The sequence below is a fragment of the Sapajus apella genome, unplaced genomic scaffold, assembly GCF_009761245.1.
Source record: "Sapajus apella isolate SASKATOON/1434 unplaced genomic scaffold, GSC_monkey_1.0 scaffold13, whole genome shotgun sequence".
Lineage (NCBI taxonomy): Eukaryota > Metazoa > Chordata > Mammalia > Primates > Cebidae > Sapajus > Sapajus apella.
In genome coordinates this window covers 19727095-19748271 of record NW_022436953.1, presented here as the reverse complement: position 1 = coordinate 19748271, position 21177 = coordinate 19727095, and the positions used below count along the sequence as shown (strand labels likewise).

At 36.2% G+C, this 21177-nt stretch overlaps 1 protein-coding gene across 1 annotated transcript in view; it reads right to left on the bottom strand.

Moving 5' to 3' along the window:
• Nucleotides 1–20903, bottom strand: part of PNLIPRP3 (pancreatic lipase related protein 3) — a 50322-nt gene extending 29419 nt beyond the window's left edge. The window contains exons 1-4 of the mRNA XM_032281755.1: nt 20689–20903; nt 11960–12114; nt 7189–7308; nt 5980–6111 (exon numbers count right to left, since the gene is read on the bottom strand). Of these exons, the coding sequence (XP_032137646.1) occupies nt 5980–6111; nt 7189–7308; nt 11960–12114; nt 20689–20737 (456 nt within the window). The 5' untranslated portion in view covers nt 20738–20903. The remainder of the gene's footprint in view (nt 1–5979; nt 6112–7188; nt 7309–11959; nt 12115–20688) is intronic.
• Nucleotides 20904–21177: the final 274 nt, after the last annotated feature.

Sequence of the window (21177 nt, the reverse complement as noted above, 5' to 3'; positions counted from 1 at the left end):
GAACACAGGATGTCTTTCCATTTATTTGTGCCTTCTTTAATATAGGTCTGTTTAGATTATCTATTTCCTCATGATTTAGCCTTGGTACGTTGTATGTTTCTAGAAATTTATCATTTTCTTCTAGGTTATCTTAAATTTTATTGTGTAATTATTTATACTAGTCGCATGTTCCTTCTATCTCTGTGGCCTCAATTTTCATGTCTCCTCTTTATTTCTTATTTTTTAAAAGTCGGTCTTCTCAAGTTTGTTTTAGTCTAGCTAAAGGTTTGTAAATGTTTAACTTTTCAACAAACCAACTTGCAGTTTTGTTCATTTCTTAATATTTTTTATTGACTATTTTGTTCATTTCTGCTATAATTTTTTTTATTTCTGTTCTTCTGCTAACTTATTAGAATAAGTTTATTTTCCTTCATCTAGTTCAGGGGCATCCAATCTTTTGGTTTCCCCATGCTACAGTGGAAGAAGAATTGTCTTGGGCCACACATAAAATAAACTAACACATCATTATACATAAACTAATGTATCATTATATCTGATGAGCTTTAAAAAAGGTCCATTCATAAATCTCATAATGTTTTTAAAAAGTTTACAAATTTGTGTTGTGCCACATTCAAAACTGTTCTGGGCTTTGGGTTAGACACGCTTGATCTATTTCTTTTAGGTGTAAACTTAGGTTGTTGAATGGAGATCTTTTGTCTTTTTAAACTTATCACTATAAACTTTCTTCTTAGTCTGCTTTTGCTGAATCCCATGGGTTTTGGTATCTTGTGTTTTTGTTTTCATTTGTCTTACAATATTTTCTAATTTGACTTTTGATTTCTTCCTTGACCCATTGGTTGTTTAAAAGTTTGCTGTTTAATTTCCACATATTTGTGTATTTTCCAGTTTTCCTTTTGCTATTGATTTCTAGTTTCATTCCACTATGGTCAAGAAAGATACTTGGTATGATTGCAGTCTTGAGTTAGCTAAAGTGTTGTTCTGACCTAATTTGTGATCTATCCTGGAGAAGGTTCTGCATGTACTTGAGAAGAAAGTGTATTCTGCTGTTGTTGGGTGAAATATTCTATACACATGTGTTACGTCCATTTAGTCTGTAGTGTTGTTCAAGTTTGCTTTCTTATTTGTTTTCCATCTTGGTGACCTATTCATTATTGAAAATCAGATAATGAAGGCTCCTACTATTATTTCACTGCTGTGTATTTCTTCCTCCAGTTCTGTCAATATTTGCTTTATATATTTAGTTACTCTGATGTTGTGTCCATATGTATTTATAATTATTGTATCTTCCCGGTGAATTGATTCTTTTATCATTATACAATGACCTATGTCACTTCTGATACTTTCTGAGTTAAAGTATATTTTGTCAGATACAAGTACAGTCATTTGTTTTCTTACAGTTACCATCTGCATTGATTATTCTTTTCCATCTCTTCACTTTAAACCCATGTATGTCTCTAAAATATAAAGTGAATCTCTTGTAGACAGCATATAGTAAAGTCATTTCAAACTATTCAGTCCTTATCCCCTTCATTCTTCTTTTTATTCCCCATCTTCCTACCCCATTCCCAAGCACCTGCTTGCCCCAGAGCCAGTCCAGGTGGTAAAGTGTGGTGGTCTAGTAACCTGTGATGATATGACAGAAAGAGGTGGAGAAGAGATTCAGTTGTTCCTTTAGCCATTTTATATCTTTTGATTAGAGAGTTTAATCCATTTACATTTAAAATAATTATTGATGGAGAAGGACTCACTGTTGCTTTTTGTTTGTTTATTTTGTCTTGTTTTGAGACAGGGTCTTGTTCTGCCACCCAGGCTGGAGTGCAGTGTCAAGATCATTATCATAGCTCACTTCACCCTCAAACTTTTGGACTCAAAGAATCCTCCTGCCTCAGCCTCCTGAAGATCTGGGACTACAGGTGCATGTTACTATACCCAGCTAATTAGAAAAAACTTTTTTTTTTTTTTTTGAGATGGAATCTCACTCTATTTTCTAGGCTGGAGTGTAATGGCATGATCTCGACTCACTGCAACCTCTGCCTCCCAGGTTTAAGCAACTGTCCTACCTTAGCCTCCCAAGTAGCTGGTATTACAGACACCCACCAACATGCCTGTCTAATTTTTGTGTTTTTAGATGGGATTTCACCATATTGGCCAGGTTGGTCTTGAACTCCTGACCTCAAGTGATCCACCTGCCTTGGTCTCCCAAAGTGCAGGGATTACAGGCATGAGCCACCATACCTGGCCCTAAAACAAACAAACAAAAAACCTTTTTATAGAGACAGGGTCTCACTATGCTGCCCAGGCTTGTCTTGAACTCTAGGCCTCAAGTGATCCTCCATCTGAGCTTCCCAAAGTGCTGGGATTACAGGCATGAGCCACCACATCTGACCATTATTACTATTTTAAAAAATGATTTTCTACCTGTCTTATAGTTCTTTTGTTCCTCTTTTCCTCTATTGTTGTCTTTCTTTGGGTTTTGTTGATTTTTTGTATTAATATACTTTGCTTTTTAAAATCTTTAGTGTATTTTCAATAGGTACTTTCTTTGTGGTTACCACAGAGTTTACATAAAACATGTCATAGTTAGAATAGTATAATAGTGTATTTTAAGGAGATAACTTAATTTCAATCACATATCCCAAAATCTACACTTTTACTCCTTCACATCACGTGCTTCATGTTATTGATGTCATAATTACATCTTTTTTAAACTGTGTATCCATTAATATATTTTTGTAGTTATAGTTAATCTTAATACTTTTGTCGTTTAACTTTTATACTAGAATTAAAAGTGATTTACCTACACATATTACAGTATTTTGTATTTGTCTATAAGTTTACCTCTACCAGAGGTAGAGATAATATATTTTATTTTATATTTCCACATTCTTTCTTTTTTGTTTTTGTTTTTGTTTTTGCTTTTGAGACAGAGTCTCATTCTGCTGCCCAGGCTGGAGTACAGTGGTTTGATCTTGGCTCACTGCAGCCTCTATCTCCCAGACTCAAGTGATTCTTGTGCCTTAATCTTCCATGTAGCTTGGATTACACATGTGCACCACCATACCTGGCTAATTTTTTGTATTTTTAGTAGAGAACAGGGTTTCACTATGTTGCCCAGGTTGGTCTCGAATTCCTGATACCAAGTGATCTGCTTGCCTCGGCCTCCCAAAGTGCTGTGATTACAGGCATGAGCCACCACACCTGGTCTTCAGTTATATTTTTGTGCTCCAAGATTTGTTTGGTACTTTTTATTTATTTATTTTTAATCTTCTTGTTGAAATTCTCACTTTGTTCATGCAATATTCTCCTGACCTCATTTAGCATTTTTATGATGGTTATTTTGAATTGTCTGTCAGGTAAATCATATATCTCTGTTTCATTAGGGTTAGTTTCTGGAGATGAATCTGTTTCTTTGGTATACAGTGTTTCTTCATTTTCCTTGACTCTTTATATTGGTATCTGCACATTAGAAAAAATAGCCACCTCTGCTAGTGTTCATAGATTGTCCTTTGTGTGAGAAGATTCTCACCAATCAGCCTAGCCAACAATTCCAGGTGCTTGTCAAACCTCTATGCTGGTCCAAACCACATCTTTGTTCTTAGCAGCCCTCAAGCGTCTAGAGTAAGCTGAGTGTCATTAGTACTTCCAAGAGAGGCAAGACAGGAGTGGGTCTCTCAGACAGCCCCTGGAAAAGTCGGAACTTATGATTTGCAGTCTAACTCTTTAAGGGATTCTACTCACTCACTTTGTCTGTACTGAGCCAGAGGAAGGGGCTATAGTGACTGCTTGAATGCCATCTTTCTTCCCATCTTTGTTTTCATTGGCCCCCAGGTACTAAAATGTTCTGGGTTCTATCAAAGCTCCAAGACATGTGAAATTGAAGTATTACCCTGAGCAGCCCCCAGAAAAGCTGGAACATTGGGTATGAAGTTCCACTTTTTCCCTCCACAAAGTGAAGCTGGAAGCTAGGAGTTTCCTTCAGATCATATAGTGCTGGGTCAGAAGGAGTTAAGACAAGAGGGTATCTCAAATTTTCCTCCTGCCTTTGGTTAGCTGGTTTTGTATTTACCCAGGGTGTAAGAGCCTCTCAATTAGTTTCTGAATTTCTCACAAAGAAAATTTGTCTCTGTGTTACTGTTGAATCAGTATGCTTTTAGGAGAAAGAAGGATCCAGGTCTTCTATTATCTTAATAATGTCACTCCTGAGCAAGCATTTTTAGTTTCAGCTAAGTTTCAGGCTCCCATAATTATAGTGAAAATCAAGCAACTCATTTTACTTGCATACATTTTTCATTTGATCAAATGTTTCATTTTTCCACCAGTTATGACAGTTTTATAAGTCACAGAACAAAGAATATTTTCTCTCTCATTTATGTATGTGATTAACTGACAATGAATGGTGTATAGTCTTTAGGATGTCCCTTCCTCTACTGCTGCCACTATTTTAAATGTCTATTTTCTTTCCTATCTCCTTATATAGGTTGGTATTTGAGATCATTTTCAGCACTTATCCCCTTCATTCTTCTTCTTTTTCTTCCCCATCTTCCTACCCCATTCCCAAGCACCTGCTTGCCCCAGAACCAGTCCAGGTGGTGAAGTATGGTGGTCTAGTAACCTGCGATGAGATGACAGAAAGGGAAGTGGAGAAGAGACTCCGCTGTTCCTTTAGCTGCTCCTTTTTAAAGTTTGAATCCTGAATTATTCCTAGGGACCCCGGAGCCCACTCACCTTAACCCTTTTCCCACTCCAAGGTGGCCTGTTAAATTCAATGAACATTTAATTCAACAAATATTTTTTTCTTCAGTTCTGCAAACATCTCCTGTCAGCTTCCTATAAACCACATTATTTATTTACTGGACATAGGAAAGCCCACAGCTCAGACCCTAAGATCAATAAAGAAATTCATGAAAGCTTACAGCTGGCTTTTTTTTTTTCTAAATAGGAGGTGAATCTGATTTCATCCCTTGTACACAAAGACTTTCTCCAAATATCTTGTACCCTAGTCTCCCCTGACAGAGTGGGAAGAGAAGACAGAGAAGTGTCAGGGCATAAATGAGTCTTTGGATCCCTAATTCCTTCTTCAGGATGTTTACTGACTGTGGTCAGTGTTCAAATGTCACCTAACCTGGCTGCTCATCCAATTCATTTCTGCTCCTGCCACTCTCCATTCTATTGCCTTGCATTTTCTTCACCCAGTACTTGTTGCTGACTACATTTTCTTGTCCATTTTTTTCTGTATGTGCCTCCTTCGCCTACCAGAGTATACACTTTGTCAGAGCAGAAACACTGCCTTACTCTCAAGTCATATCTTCCATTCCCAGAACTGTGTCCAGCCCACAGTAAGTACAGATTGAAATATATATTTGTTAAATGAATGAATGAACCTTCCTTAAAAATCTGAAAGGATTATGCATCTTTAGATTTTACTACACTGCATTTTAGGGTGGGAAATTACTTTTTGGAAAGCATTTGGAGATTCATCAATGTTGCAGCGTATAGGCCTAATAAATAGCAAGGTCTATTTTATTCTTTTAGAGAATATGTGGGTTAAATAGTTGTTAGGTCTGGACTGGCCTACAGACCTAACTAATTCACAGGCACAGAATCCTCTTTTTGTGTGAAAATGCATGTCATGATATAAACAAATAACATTTGTAATATGGTAACAGTTTATAATTCTAAGGATAGATTTACAATGTAATAAAATTTATTGAGATGGTCCAACACACTGACCAAGGCAGTGGCCCTGAGGGGACAGTTTTTAGTGATGAGCCTGTGTAGACACACTGCCACCAAGTGGTACTTCGAATAACCACATTCTCTTTACTACAAAGAAACTTTTCTGTTTGCCATAGACAAATGCTTATTTCACATGTTCTGTATTTGTCTAAGCTAATAAAAAAGACATAAAATTGTCCCAACTTCTGAGTGTTAAAATCCAAAACCAAATCAATGTAATTTTAAAGATTTAACTCTTCTTACCACTAGAACGTCAATAAAATAAGCCACCTCAGCACCAACAACACGGAGATTGTTTACAGCATGGATGTATTCCAGTGAACCGTTGATCCAATCTAAATTAATGCAGTTTATATCTTCCACCTGGAGCAACGCCTAGAACAAAGATTCATGTAAATATTAAAGAAATAAGTGTTATAAAAAACCAAAGTTCTCAACACTTAATTCCATAATAAGAAATTATACTAGTAGGTTGATATTGTTAGGCTTTGTGTCCCCACCCAAATCTTATCTTGAATTGTAATTCCATTAATCCCCATAATCTCCACATGTCAAAGGAGAGACCAGGTGAAGGTAATTGAATCATGGGGGTGGTTTCCCCATGCTGCTTTTGTGATAGTGAGTTCTCATGAGATATGATGGTTTTATAAGGGACTCTTCCCCTTCACTTGGCACTTCTCCTTCCTGGTGCCTTATGAAGGAATACCTTCTGCCATGATGGTAAGTTTCCTGAGACCTTCCCAGCCATGCTGAGTTGTGAATCAATTAAGCCTCTTTCTTTTATAAATTACCCAGTCTAGGGCAGTTCTTTATAGCAGTATAAAAATGGACTAATACATAGATATTAATAGAGAACCTACTACAGACTAGGCTCTGTCCTAGCCCAGAGATAGATAGATAGATAGATAGATATTAGTAATTAGTACCTATCTCATTGAGAATTAAATAAATTTATATATGTAAAATATATAAATGTGTATTCAATATATATTAAATACATATATATATATATATATATATATAAATTTATATATTACTCAGTGAGATAGGTACTCATGTTGTCTTCAGTATATGGCCTTATAAATAATTAATTGCTTATGATCTTAGCAGTCTATTAATCTTAAGTATAAGAGAGAAAGATTAATTTAGTGGAGTTAACTTGGAAATTGTTTTTCTTAAATTAAATGAGAAATTGACCATACCGTTTAATCTTCTGTCAAGAGAAGAATTTATTTAAGAGTGGTTATACAAATTTGCTCCCCTTGTAATCTGTGCAATTTATAATAAAAATAAATGGGAAATGGATAACTCATTTGAGGCCCTGGAATGTGGATAACTGTGGATAACTAACTGGAAGATTTCCATGAATATACATTAATATCTTGCAAAGTACATTCATGTTAAACATAAAGCTCTCATGCTAGTGTAAAAAGGAGTTTATTCACATCATACATTGCACATGTCCCTCTGCCATCTGCCATCTGTTTTCCATCCAGCTATGTTGATACGGGTGATCTTGTTTGTTCCAAAATATGAGGCTTGGATAGATAAAGGATTGACTGCACTGATCTCCTGGTTCAAGCAGAAAGAGATTAAGGAAAAATGATAATTAAAAATTATGTAATAGTTAGTAGACCTATTCTAAAGCTGCTCAAAAGTCTTTCACTAAATTTGATTTTTAACAACTTTCTTTAATATACTTTTACTAAATAATTACTGCTACATATAAAAGTCCAAACATTATTATTATTATTACTTAGAGACAGGGTCTAACTCTGTTGCCCAGACTGAAGTGCAATGACTATCATAACTCACTGCAGTTGCAAATTCCTGGGCTCAAGCCATCTGCCCTTCTCAGCCTCCTGAGTAGCTAGGACTACAGACCCATGCCACTACACATGACTAATTTTAAATAAATTTTTTTTAGAGACAGGGTCTCATTATGTTGCCTAGGGTGATCTTGAATCCTGGCCTCAAGATCTTCCTACCTCAGCCTCTTAATTTGCTGGGATTATAGGCACAAGCCACCACATCTAGCTCAAAAAATTAATGCATTTATAAAATGCAGTATACAAATTCAACACAAGGAAAAAAAATCTTTGATTTTTAAAGAAATGTTTGCAAGACAATGTTGAGAAGTTTAAATCAGAATCTCAGTAAATCTTACTTTTGTATAACATTTCTCAGTGATCAATGTAATTCCTGAGAATTAAAACATGCCTAGAAGCATGCTGAAAGCATGGCAAAAATGGAGGTTGTCCACTCAACTTTATGAGTAAGAAATTGAGGTTAAATCTCATCACATGAACTATAACAGCTTAATGGAGATAATTTTATATGATTATGTCAAACATTCTTCTTGTATTTTGCTGGATTGCCTTAATAACTAAACTCTCAAAGACTTTAGGATTCTATTAATTTAAGTGATTTTGTTATATAAAAAAAAAGACACATGTATAAGCAATTTGATTGAAAAAAATGAATACTTAAATCAGCAAATAGCGAGTCTGACAATGGTGAATCCTATAACCAGAAAGCAACACATTTAGATATTTATGAAATTCAAACAAAGAACCTATTTCTAGCTACCTGTGTTTAAAAGTAATGCAATGAATCATACAATTTGCTGGCTGGGTGATGTGTCTCCAAGACTGTAAGCTAATGGCTATGAGAGTCGTAAGTTGGCTTGTGTAGTAATTATAATAGCTAACACTCCTATCTGTCTATTTGCCAGGCATCGTTCTAAGCACTTTACAGGGTGGCTCGTTTAACTCTCACAACACTGTAAGGGAGGTAGTAATTTTAAAAATTAGAAAGGGGGGACACTGAGGGGCCAAGTAACTTGCCAAAAAGTATTGCAGCTAATGAACCCTGGAGCCAGGGTTCAAATCCACATGGTCTTTGAAGTTATGTGCTTAACCACTGGAGTCTCAAGTCAAGTTCTGATTATAGTGTTCTCTGCTGATAGGGCTCAAACCAGACATGAGATTTGCTGAAGTGGGCAATAAAATCAATTGTCTTCAGGCCTTCTAGGAAGCACTTCTCTGATGAATAATGCAATCCACATACAAAAACATTCCAGTTATGTATCTAAGAGATCCAGATGCTCACTCCTTTCAACTTTCTTAGGCCCAGCTGGAGCTCCTCAAACACCCACTATAGCCCTGTTTCTACATCAGAAAAACATTTTGTAGGAAATTTAGTCCATGTTAATTCTTTTCTCCTCATGAGAATAGTTTGAATAGGTGAGACCTGGAGCAAATCTCCAAGTGGCATTCTGACAGGTATTGTGGGATCTGAGCATCTTCTGTTGTCATGCTAGTATAAAAAGTTTATTCACATCATACATTGGACACGTCTCTCTGCCATTTGCCATCTGTTTTCCATCTAGGGTGATCTTGTCTGAGATCACTGAGGAGTTTAATTAAGTAGAATAGGTAGAGAAAACACTTTCATTCACTTCACATTCACTCTGTCACAACCCTGTAAAGTAGCTTTTCAATATAAACATAAGAAACTCCATGCAGCATCATGGGATCAAAAGAAGACAGCTTGGATTCTGCTGCCACAAGGGTAGGAACCAGAAAATGATGTCAGTATCGTACAGAAGAGGGTATTGAGAGGAAGGGTTAATTAAAGTATCAAGGTTTATCTGGGCCTTTTAGCATTCTTTGACTGAGTAGACATGAAGCCTAAGAGGTACAAGATCAATCCATTCTGATGACTACATTTCCAGTGATATCATCTCTAGCAAGTAAAAAATAGTTACCAGTTAGGTAGGTTCTATCCTTGACTAATGCTGCAGACACAGAAACTACCAGAAGTGTGCAACACATCCATCACCACCATGGCTGCATAAGTCACTCTAGGTTAAGGAGTCATAGATTTATGGAGAAGCAGGTTGGTTTTATTCTTACAGAAAGGTAACTATAAAGACCTGTGAATTCCAGAAGACCAAGTTTATCGTACCACACCACATTTACCTTTGATAATTCCTCACTTGAAGAAGACAGTAAGTGAATTGTGTAGAGTTATTTTTATAAGTGAGTCAAATCCATATAGCATATGAGTCAGGTCTGTGGAAATCCTTATTTTAATTATACACCTTGACTCATCCTATATCATAGTTGTTAGAAAAACACTTTAACAGCAAACAATAGGCTTCTATCCATTACAAAATTCAGATACATATCTGGTTTAATTACACATGATTCTTTTCAAATGGAGGGAAGTGGGGAAGGTGTGAAGAACATTATTTAGGGAAGTACTCATCTACAGATGGCAGATTTCAGTAAAGAGTAGTGTGTACATACGTATGTGTGCCTGGTGAGCAGGCAGCTACAAATCAGATCATATTTGTATGGTAGGAAGGCATCTTCCTAGCTGTCTTGGCTAGCAAGGCCCAGCAGTATATGATGGGTCTGATGGAAAGTAAGCCCCAAGGTTACAGATTCAGGTAAAGACTGGAAATGATCTTCTCTGGCCCCCTTTTTTTCCTGCTCCCTAAATATAGATCCTCCACCCAGTCCTAGTCCTGCCCTCGTTTCTTGCTTCTGAGATTTCATGTACTCTTCGGGTTTCATTTTTCTTTTTCCTTTTTTTTTTTTTTTTTGAGACAGAGTCTCACTTTGTTGCCCAGTCTGGAGTGCAGTGGTGCTATCTTGGCTCACCGCAACCTCCGCCTCCTGGTTTCAAGCAATTCTCCTGCCTCAGCCTCCCAAGTAGCTGGGATTACGGGTGCCTGCCACCATGCCCAGCTAATTTTTGTATTTTTAGTAGATACGGGGTTTTACCATGTTGGCCAGGATAGTGTCGATCTCTTGACCTCATGATCTGCCCTCTTCGGCCTCCCTAAGTGCTGGGATTACAGACGTGAGCCACCGCGCCTGGCCAGGTTTCATTTTTCAGCTCTAGGTAGAAGACTTTTGAATTCTTTCTCCAGCTCTGGACTGCCTGCTCAGCTGTCAGACTAACATCTCCAATAGCCTGCTCAAGCCTCTCCTGTCCAGAATCTAACTCTTCTCTTTTATCCTCAGTTTTTCTGCTAAGAGGGTTATCATTTTCCCAATGATTCACGTGTGAAATCTCAGGATAGTTTATGATGTTATCATGTTGATTTTCTATTATCATACTCACATTCATTACTCTAGTTCAGGCTGGTTTCTCATGTGTGATCCAAACTGCACTACAGCTTTCTATTTAATATTGTCAAATGGAACTTTCTGTGATGATGGAAATAGTCCATATTTGCACTGTCCTTTATGGTAGCCACTAGCCATGTTTGGCTATTGAGCACTTGAAATGTGGCTGGTATGGCTGATGAACTGAGTTTTTAATTTTATTTAATTGTAACTTTAATAGTCACATGTGGTTAGTGGTTACTATGTTGGAAAGCACAGTTGTCTCATAATCACTTTCTTCCAGCTTCAGACAAGAGATCACACTTCTGCCAGAGTAAATGCCCTAAAGCATCTCTGGGAAGCTCTCAATGGGGCCTCATGGCTCACAGGATGAAGTACAAACTCCTCAGGAAGGAACTATTAAATTGTTCTTCAACTACTTTTCTAACTAACTTTACTTTTGAAGACTTCTCCCCTGTCCCCAGACTAACCCAACACGTCATTCATCAGACAGGCCTGTGGTTTCTCTCCTTTATGTTCATGCCATTTTCTTTGCCATTACCCTGCTTATCTCTGCCTGTGGGAATCTTGCTCACCCTGCAGGATATACTTCAAATACATGACCTCCTCAAAATGTTACCTGGTTCCATGACTGACCTCAAGGTGAGCTCTTCTACATTTTGTTCCCAGAGTCTTTCAATTCCATCTTACATCACAAACCATAATTTGTGCTGCAAGAAAGGTATTTGTTTATATGTGTCATTTCTTCTACTGTAATGAACTTAAGACTGTTCTGTTTATTCAGTTCAATAGATAATAGGCATTCTTGCTTATTCACAGTCTTACAGATGGAAGGTTCTCAATAAGTACATTGACTGAACATAATATCAAGTTTACCTCTTATGAAACAATGTAAGAGCAATCTTCATATTTAAATTTTAAACAGATAATAACAAAATCTGACTAATAATACTGAAAAGAAATGTTTGCCTTTAAGTCAATAGCACATGTCAGAATAGGTTACTGTATCTATGTCTTCTGTGTCCATAGCCACATCTTGTATTTTAGAATAATCCATATGTGAAGGCTGCAAGTTAGCTTACCTGATAGGCATTGGGACTGCGTATAGTGTAGAGCAGGAAACGAGTGTTTATCTTCTCTGGAGACCAGGGTAAACCTACCAACTCTGTTGAGAAAGTCCTGATCCATGGTAAACCATCTTTGAAACACCCTAACCTTTCATAGCAAACTTCTTTTCCTGTAGCAGAAAGATGGAGTGTCAGTAATACAGTAACCAAGCTTAGAGAGAGGCTATGTTTCTTACTATGAGTTAAAGTAGTCTTTAATTTTGGATATTAAACCCTTATTGGATTTATGGCTTGAAAATATTTTCTCGCATTCTATAGGGTTGCCTTTTCATTTGGTTGATTAGTTCCTTTGCTGTTCAGAAGCTTTTTCGTTTAATGCAATCCCACTTGTTCATTTTACTTCTGTTGCCTGTGCTTTTGTTGTCATATTCCAAAAGAATCATCACTACAGCCAGCGTCAAGGAGATTTTTTTCTATGTTTTCTCCTAGGAGTTTTACAATTTCAAGTCTTACATTTAAGTCTTTATTTCCAGTTAATTTTGTATATGGCATAAGATGAGGGTTCAATTTCATTCTTTTGTATATGGACATCCACTATTCCCAATACCATTTGTTGAAGAAGCCTATCATTTCCTCATTGGATATCCTTGGAACCATTGTTGAAGACTAGCTGACCATAAAAACACAGGCGTATAATTTTGTATATGGCATAAGGGTTCAATTCTATTCTTTTGTATGTGGATATTCAATTTTCCCAACACCATTTGTTGAAGGAGCCTATCATTTCCTCATTGTATATTCTTGGCACCCTTGTCAAATACAGTACTAGTTGACCATATACACATGGGTGTATTTCTGGACTCTCTATTCTGTTCCATTGGTTTATGTATCTGTTTTTATGTTAGTATTAAACTGTCTTGATTACTATAGTTTTGTAGTAAGTATAGTTTTGAATCAGGAAGTGTGCTGCTTCCAGCTTTGTTCTTTCTTAAGATTGCTTTATTATTGGGAGTCTTTTGTGGTTCCACATTAATTTTAGGATTGTTTTCTCTATTTCTGTAAAAAAAAAAAATACCTAAAGAACTCATACAACTCAATAGCAAAAAAGCAAATAACTAAATTTAAAAATAGGCAAAGGACCTGAATAGACATTTTCCTTTAGAAGATATACAAATGGTCCACGGGTATATGAAAAGATGCTCAACATCATGAATCATTATGGAAATGTAAATCAAAACCTTAAAGAGATATCTATCATCTCACACTTGTTAGGATGGTACTGGCCACATTTTAGCCCCAGCAAAGCTCAGCCAGAGGGCAGGCTTGAAGCTGAGAGATAACAGCTCAAAAACCCAGCACAGCCCACTCTTCGCTTTGTCTCACCTCTTCCTCCAATATGGTCAATAACACTGTATTTGTCGTTGTTGTTCCTGTTTGTTGTCTGTTTTGTTTTTTGCTCATTTATTGGCTTCTATTATAAATTTAAATAGCAACCTTCTATTTTCTGATCCATACATCGTATTTTTTAGAACCTGACTTCCAGTTTACTAAGAGGAAGGTTTTAGTGGTACTACCTCTCCCTCTCTTCTTCTCTTCCAGCTTCCAAGGTCTGTTAGCTTTATAATGTTGCTTTCATATTGTCGAGACTGATAATATTCAGACTTTGCTCTATAAGCATAATTAATCCTTCTATGTTTTGTCTACAGGCTGATTCCAAAAAGTTGAAAATCAATAAACAGAATTCATATTATTATGACTAGACAAATATTTTTGGCTTCAGCCAACTAGCATGCTATAATTACCTTTCTTTTCTGCACTTACATTGTTTCGACACTCGTTTTCTTCAAAGGAGATGATTCAAATAAATTCTCTTTTCTACTATTTGAATTACTCAGGATCAGTGTCATTGTACTTTACTCCATATTTAGATCATGCCTATCTTGTACTGTTTGTGTTTTCCTATATTTTCTGGTTGCCTTTCTTTTTCTTTTCCTGGAAGAATGAACATGTGCCTTCATCAATATATCCCTAATATACTGCAGCTTCTTAATATTTCTCCTGCCTGGAATCCATTCTGACCCTTTTCTAATTGGAACCAGTGACTTCATATTTGGATCATGGCTTTCTAAAACAGACTTCTGTTTTTCCTAGAATGCCCAGCTGCCTTTATTTTTTGCATTCTGTTGCTTTCTTTCTCCAGGTTGTCAACTACATTATTCAGTCTATGGATTTTAAAATGAAGATTTTTATAACTAGTCCCTACTTTCTTTCTTTCCTTTTTTTTTTTTTTTTTTTAGTAGAGACGGGGTTTCACCATGTTGACCGGGATGGTCTTGATCTCTTGACCTCATGATCCACCCGCCTCGGCCTCCCAAAGTGCTGGGATTACAGGCGTGAGCCACCGCGCCCGGCCTTTTTTTTTTTTTTTTTGAGACCGAGTTTTGCTCTTGTTACCCAGGCTGGAGTGCAATGGTCCCTATTTTCTATGTGTATCACTTACCAAGGTTATCTGCCACAGTGTTCTTTTTTACATAAGGAAATACTCTCAGAGAGTGTAAAGTTAAAGGAAAATAGATGTGATAAAGCAGACTAAACAACATTATAAGGTATTGAAGCCACTTAAGAAAAAAATGGAATGATTAACAGTTCTGTAAAAATAACATTTGCTATAAAATTAATACATTGAAATTGCGTCAATAACTTAAGTGGCAAATAATAAAGGATATCATTTTAAAATTATGGTATTGAGGAACATTATTCTGCCCTTAAAATGTTTATAGAGAATTTGTAATAGTATCTGTAATGGAAAAAAATTCAAATAAATTGTACCAAAATATTAATGGTGAATCACAGTGGTTTTTATTTTCTTATTTATACTTGTCTAAATTATCAAATTTTCAATAATGAATATGAATTACCTTTATAATAAAAAAAGTCACAAAAGGACAGAAAGAGTACTTGTGTACCAAATTATGCCCAGTCTGGTTTTTTTGGTCTTACTACTAATAATAAAAATACCAAAAACAGATTTAGTCTTATGTGTCATATATACATGAAAAAATGAAGACTTAGAAAAAGTGATGATCTAAGTCAAATGTACTTCCTATTTGTGGCAGGAAAGTAATTGAACCCTTATGCCAGTCACTCTATTACTAAGTGGAATTGGGAGGTATAGCCTAGCTTTTCCTAGGTTATGCTGTGGTAATAAACAGCGCCCCAAATCTCACTGGCTTACAAAAATTAAGGTTTATTTCTTACTCATGTTATCCTTTGGCTGCAGTGGTTTTAGGTTGGCCCTATCTCTGATATACCAGTCTTCTGCATTGCAGAATTCAAGCTAAAGGAGTAGGCCCTCTTTTGAGCATGCGTCTCTTGGGGCAGAGGAAAAGGATTTAACTGTGGAACCATGCAAAGGCTCTTAAAGGTGTCTAGAATTGGAATACCATCTTCAGTGTCATGTGGTCACAGGTAAATGTGTATAGTGGTCTTACAGGGAGGGAGAGTCAATCTGGGCAACAACAATACAATACAATCTACCATGGAAGGGTATGTAGATTTCAGTTTTTATAAGTGCCACTAGTATGACAACCTTACATGTTCTATCAGAATGAAAACCTGTTATTTTAATTTGCATTTTATTTAATTATCAGAAACTTTGAATATCACTTTGTGCACTTCTGGCCATTGGTACCTCTTCTGTGGATGAGATCTTTGTGTCCTGTGCATATTTTTCTAAAGTTTGTTTTTGCTTATTTATTTGTAAAAACTCTTTGAAGAGTGGAGAAATTTGTCCCCTTTTAGTCAGATATCTGGCAAATATACTCAAATTTGTTGTTTATATTTTTGTTTTGTTTATTTTACTTTTGCCATTTAGAAGTTTTGCATTTATGCAATTGAAATTATCAAGCTTTTGCTTAGTGGCTTTGGGGGTCTTGTCTTGTTTAGAAAAGCCTTACTCCCAAACTACTAACAATTACACTGTTTTCTTTCATTCTTCTATTGTTTTATCTTTTACTTTGGAATATTTACCCATATGGGATTTATTTTGGTGTAAGGAGTAAGATTTTCATCTAGAATTTCAATTCTTCTATCATAAATTTATGCGAAGTCTAGTCATTTTAACTTCAAGCACATCTAAGTTTATTTCACTTTATTTGTTTAAATTTGCCATCATGGTTTTCTGTTTCATTAGTTTTATTAAGCAACTGCCACAGAGGTTTATGAATTCTAGTTTTCCTGTTTGCATAATTCATTTCTACTTTTATTTTTATTACTTAAATGCTTTCTCCACCTTTACCTATTTTTTTCCAGTTTCTTCAGTTGTTGAGTCATTATATTTTAATATATTCTCCAGTTGAAATGCTTTATTTCTCCTTTGGCCTAATAGTTCTTTAAAGAAACATTTGAAAAACAGTACATTACATGAAGCTAGTGTTAACTGGTTAAGAAATCATGTAAATTGGCATATTAGTTAATATCTTCCTAATTTCCAATTAATATAGAAAGGAGTCACTTTTCTCTCTTACTGTGAGCAGGCTTTTCTGATGACACAGAAAAGCTGGCAATTGGGTTCAATAATGTATTCAAGAAATATTTGTTTGTTTGAGTGCCTATTATTTGCCAGATGCTATTAGCAATGGAATTCAGCAGTAGAAAAAACAATTCTAGCCCTCATGGAATATATAATCTAGTAGGGGACATAGAGACAGGCAATAAGTTAAGAATAAGTTTTTTAAGAATGGCTACGTTAAAACAGTGACAGGTGCTGAGAGGAACCTAAAGCAGGGAAGGGATGAGGGTGTGTGTGCATTTATGTGAGGAGGGGTTTGCAGTTCAAACAGGGTGTCCAGGGAAGGCCTCACTAAAAAGATAGCATTTGATTCAGGACCTGAGGGAGTGAGGAGCAAACCACGTGGAGATGTGCGGGACAGCATTCCAGACTGAGGAAAGTAAAGTACAAGACTCTGCAAGGAAGCAGGGAGCCTATTGTGATTGAAGAATTATGTGGAGGCACCCGGACTAGGGCCTAGAGAATGGAGACAGGGAGAAGACAGAGCTCCACAATGCCTTATTCTGCAATTTAAAAATCTAAAAATCTCTGTGGAAAAAATAGTTGCTTTGGGGTTTCTTCGTTTATTTGTTTTCTAGTTTGCAGTAAGTAATTTGGCAGCAATAACAGACCTAAGGTTATTTGTAGTCTTTATCCCATTTAATGTGGGATTAAATTATGCGGGATAATAGTCATCTATTTTACCACATAAATATTCATGTGATTAAATATGGGGTGCTTGCCCAGATTTTTCTGGAGATTATATATTATATACAGTATATTTGCCATAGCACATTTCTAAAATAAATTTTTTTTTAAAAAACCTAACATTTGGAATGTATCTGGCCCCCAGGAGTTTGAATACGGGTAGGAGGATGAGTAGCCGGGGACAATATTAGAAGGTAACAGAGGGCTAAAGCATGTAGCACCCGGCATATCACTGGGAGGACTTTGGCTTTTACTCTGAAGTGAGATGGGAAGTCACTGGAGGGTTCTGAGTGGAAAGTGACATGGACTAACTTAGGTTAGCTTCTGTATTGAGAATAAACTGAAGCAGGGCAAGGGTAGGGGAAAAGCCCAGCTAGGCGACGGCTGTAACAAACTAGATAAAAGATGATGGTGGCTAAGATTAGGGAGGTAGCAGCGGAGGTGGTTACAAGTGGTCAGATTCTGCATAGACTTTGAAGGAGGATCCAGAGATGTGCTGACTAACTGGCAGTGAGGTATGACAGAAAGAAAAGTCAAGGATGATGCCAAGGTGTTTTGGCCAGAGCACCTGGAAGGCCATTAATTGTGAAAATTTTGAGATGAACAGATTTGGGGGTAGATATTGAGAGTCCAGTTTCAGGTACGTAGATTTGATATGACTTAGATACCTAAGTGGAGCTGTCTCTGAGGCAGTTGTGTATGTGAGACTGGGATTCCAGGGAGAAGTTCAGCTGGAGATATCATATTTAGAAATCATTAGCATAAATGGTCGGTACCAGAACATTGAAGGCAATGGACTCTGTTATAGATTTAATAGATGTGATATAGGCAATAATACAAATGAAGGTAGACTCAATTGTTAAATTTATGGCAGCTGTATAATAGATACGTGGTGTGTAGGAGAAATATACGTATTATCTAAATTTTACATAACTATGTATTTTGTCAAAATAACTTTATTAGGCAACCATTTCTCTCCTCAATTCCCTTCTTATCCAGTTTAAATCCTACAGTCAATTATAACCACACCCATATACTCTCCTTGAACTTCTCTTCTTGCTTCACTTGGCTTAACCACAACTCTGGTTAAACCCAAAACTTCACATATTTCCTGCCTACACCTGTGCAGCTGAATGTGCCTGGAGGAAATCACATACCGTACTGACTATCTCATTTTTAATTTGTGGTTATTAAATTAAAGCAGATCCTAAAGCTGTCCCACCATCATATCATAATTTCTTAGGCCATACATTTTCCCAGGCTCCTGGGCTATTTCATTATTCTCCCCTCTACTCAAACCTCCAACATTTTTATGCCCACCAACCCTCTTGGCTGATGACCTTGTTTCCTATTTCAATAAGAAACAAGAAACAAAAAGCAGAGACCTTTTACAAGCTCCCAGCATGTCTATTCAGCTACCTGCGGTTACCTGCCCTTCTATTCTGCCTTCACTCTGTTCACAAGAGATGAACTGTTTTTGTTCCTCATAAAGGCAGACCTTCATCCTATTAAGACTCCATCTTCTCTCACCTACTGAGGAGTAAGGCTCAACATTACTCCCCTCCCTTTCTCCTGCTTTACCAACTTTCCTCCTCTCTACTGGACCATTCCTAGCCTTACACAAGCATGCTGTTATTTCTTTCATCTTAAATTGACTTCTAGGATCTAACTCTCCTAGTTTTCCTGCCACTTCACTGAGTATTTTTGGCAGTCTTCTTTGCTAGCTTGCCCTCGTCTTCCTGATGTCTTAATGAGGAAGTGTCCTAGGACTCATAGTTCCATCTTCCTTCTCTACCTGCAGTCACTCCCTTGATGATCTTGTCTGTATTCATGGCTTTAAATACCATCTCAGCAGATCAGGGTAGACTGCCTATTTCTTAATTCTGCCTTTACCAGTCTAACTGCTTTCAACACTCAATTAGGACTGTCCTAGGACAGGAGAATCATGCAAAATAAAATATAGTTCTTGAAACATGAAAACTAGTGGTAGTTCTATCTCCTTCATTTTTTAGCAATAGAGAAAAGCTGGTGGTCAGGGACTATAAACCACTGAACTGGAAGTCAAGGTTGGCCAATTCCACCAGCTAGCACCAAGATGGTGCACAATGAATCTCTCTGTGTTTTCCTCATCTGTGTAAATAAGTAGCTAACATCACTACTAATATGTCCCAAATCCCATGCCAAGCATTTTACATGAAGTGCTCATTAAGTATCCCTTATCCAAAATGCTTGGGACCAGAAGTATTTCACATTTCGGGTTTTGGAATGTTGGCATATACTGAAGACAGGGTCCAAGTCTTAACACAAAATTCATTTATTTTTCATATATACCTTTTACACATAGGCTAAAGGTAATTTCATACAGTATTTTAATAATTTTGTCATGAAACAAAGTTTGTGTTAAGTATTTATATGTAAAATTTTCTACTTGTGGGATCATATTAGTGCTCAAAATGTTTCAGATTTTGGAGAAGTTCAGATTTCAGATTTTTTGGATTAGAGATGTTCAACTTGCATCTTATTTAATTTGTACAACCCTATGATGTTATTTTGGTTAGTGTCCTGTTTTTACAGATGAATAAACTGAGGCTAAGAAAGGTTAAGTACTTGTTTAAAGTTAAGCAACTATCAAGCAGCAGAATGAGGGCTAAAATCCAAGAAGATTCAAAATTCAAACCAGTGGTTGAACTGAATGTTAAAGACATGATGACTGTCTTCTTACCACCATACTATCTCAACCAACTACATGATACATTACAACAAAGAGCTGATATCTTTCAACATTAAAGTTATTTGATTCTAGTTTGGTCAAAACAAATCAACTACCTTTAGTGTTTGCTTATAGGTAAAATATTAAACAAGGATGGTAAAAATAGCCAAAACCACTAACTCCTTACACAGTAATGTCTAGAAAGTCCATATATAAAGATCAAACATGTCAATGAATATTGTGTTAATGTTTGAGAAATGTCCACAGACCAATATCCCTCCATAAAACTGTGACTCAAATGGAAACAATGGACATTCCAATTGATATTAATAATTAGTTAATCCATTAATTTATTGATTATCTACTGTGAGTCAGATACATGTATTTTCTCATTTATTGCTACCTACTCATCTTAGAAATGAAGAAATTGAGACTTTAATGTCTAATCCCATATGACTAGTAAGTGGCAGAGCTAGGAGCCCAATACAAGACTGTCCAGAAATTCTTTTATATTGTTGTAAATAGATGCTTCTATATGTTCATAAGGCTCATTCAGTATTAAGTGAGGCATTTTACATTGATAATTTTATGATAAATGAAAATAAATACAAAGATATATAAACAGCCAATATTTCAAATATATCCATAAAAATAAGAAACTACTTAAGAATGAAATTAGCAATAGTAATTTCTAAAGAATAAGTTCGTGTCAATTACATTTTAGATGTAAATATATTCATTATTTTTAAAGAACTTATGATAAATCATGAATCTTACCTCTTGATGTGCCAAAGAACAAGAATGCAACAATCCAAATTCCAAGCATCTAAGCTGATTTTTTAAATCACATAAAAATCTTCTTGAAGATCTTTACTTATAAAGTCACCTCACTGTAAAATACTAAGTGGTTTTCTTCACAATGATGCAACCCAGTGTTTAAACTCTGCGTTTAGAAGAACATGTTATTCCACCTTATGCCCTGCAAAGTAAATAAAATTATTGGGGTGTGCCTTACATCTTCTGATTGGTGATGGAAACATCCAAGGTTTTGCTGTTTCATTATTAGTAATATTTTGGTAAAGCACAAACTGAGTCACTCTTGAAAGTTACTTTAAGGTTTCAAGACACTAGATAATAAGCATTTAAAAGTTAATATTTTTCCAAACCAGGATTAGATACTTTCAGGATTTTTTTCCCTAACACATTCTGTGTGTAAGCATCCCACTTAATAAAAACAGATCCTGCTAAAAGATGTTCTGAGTTCGT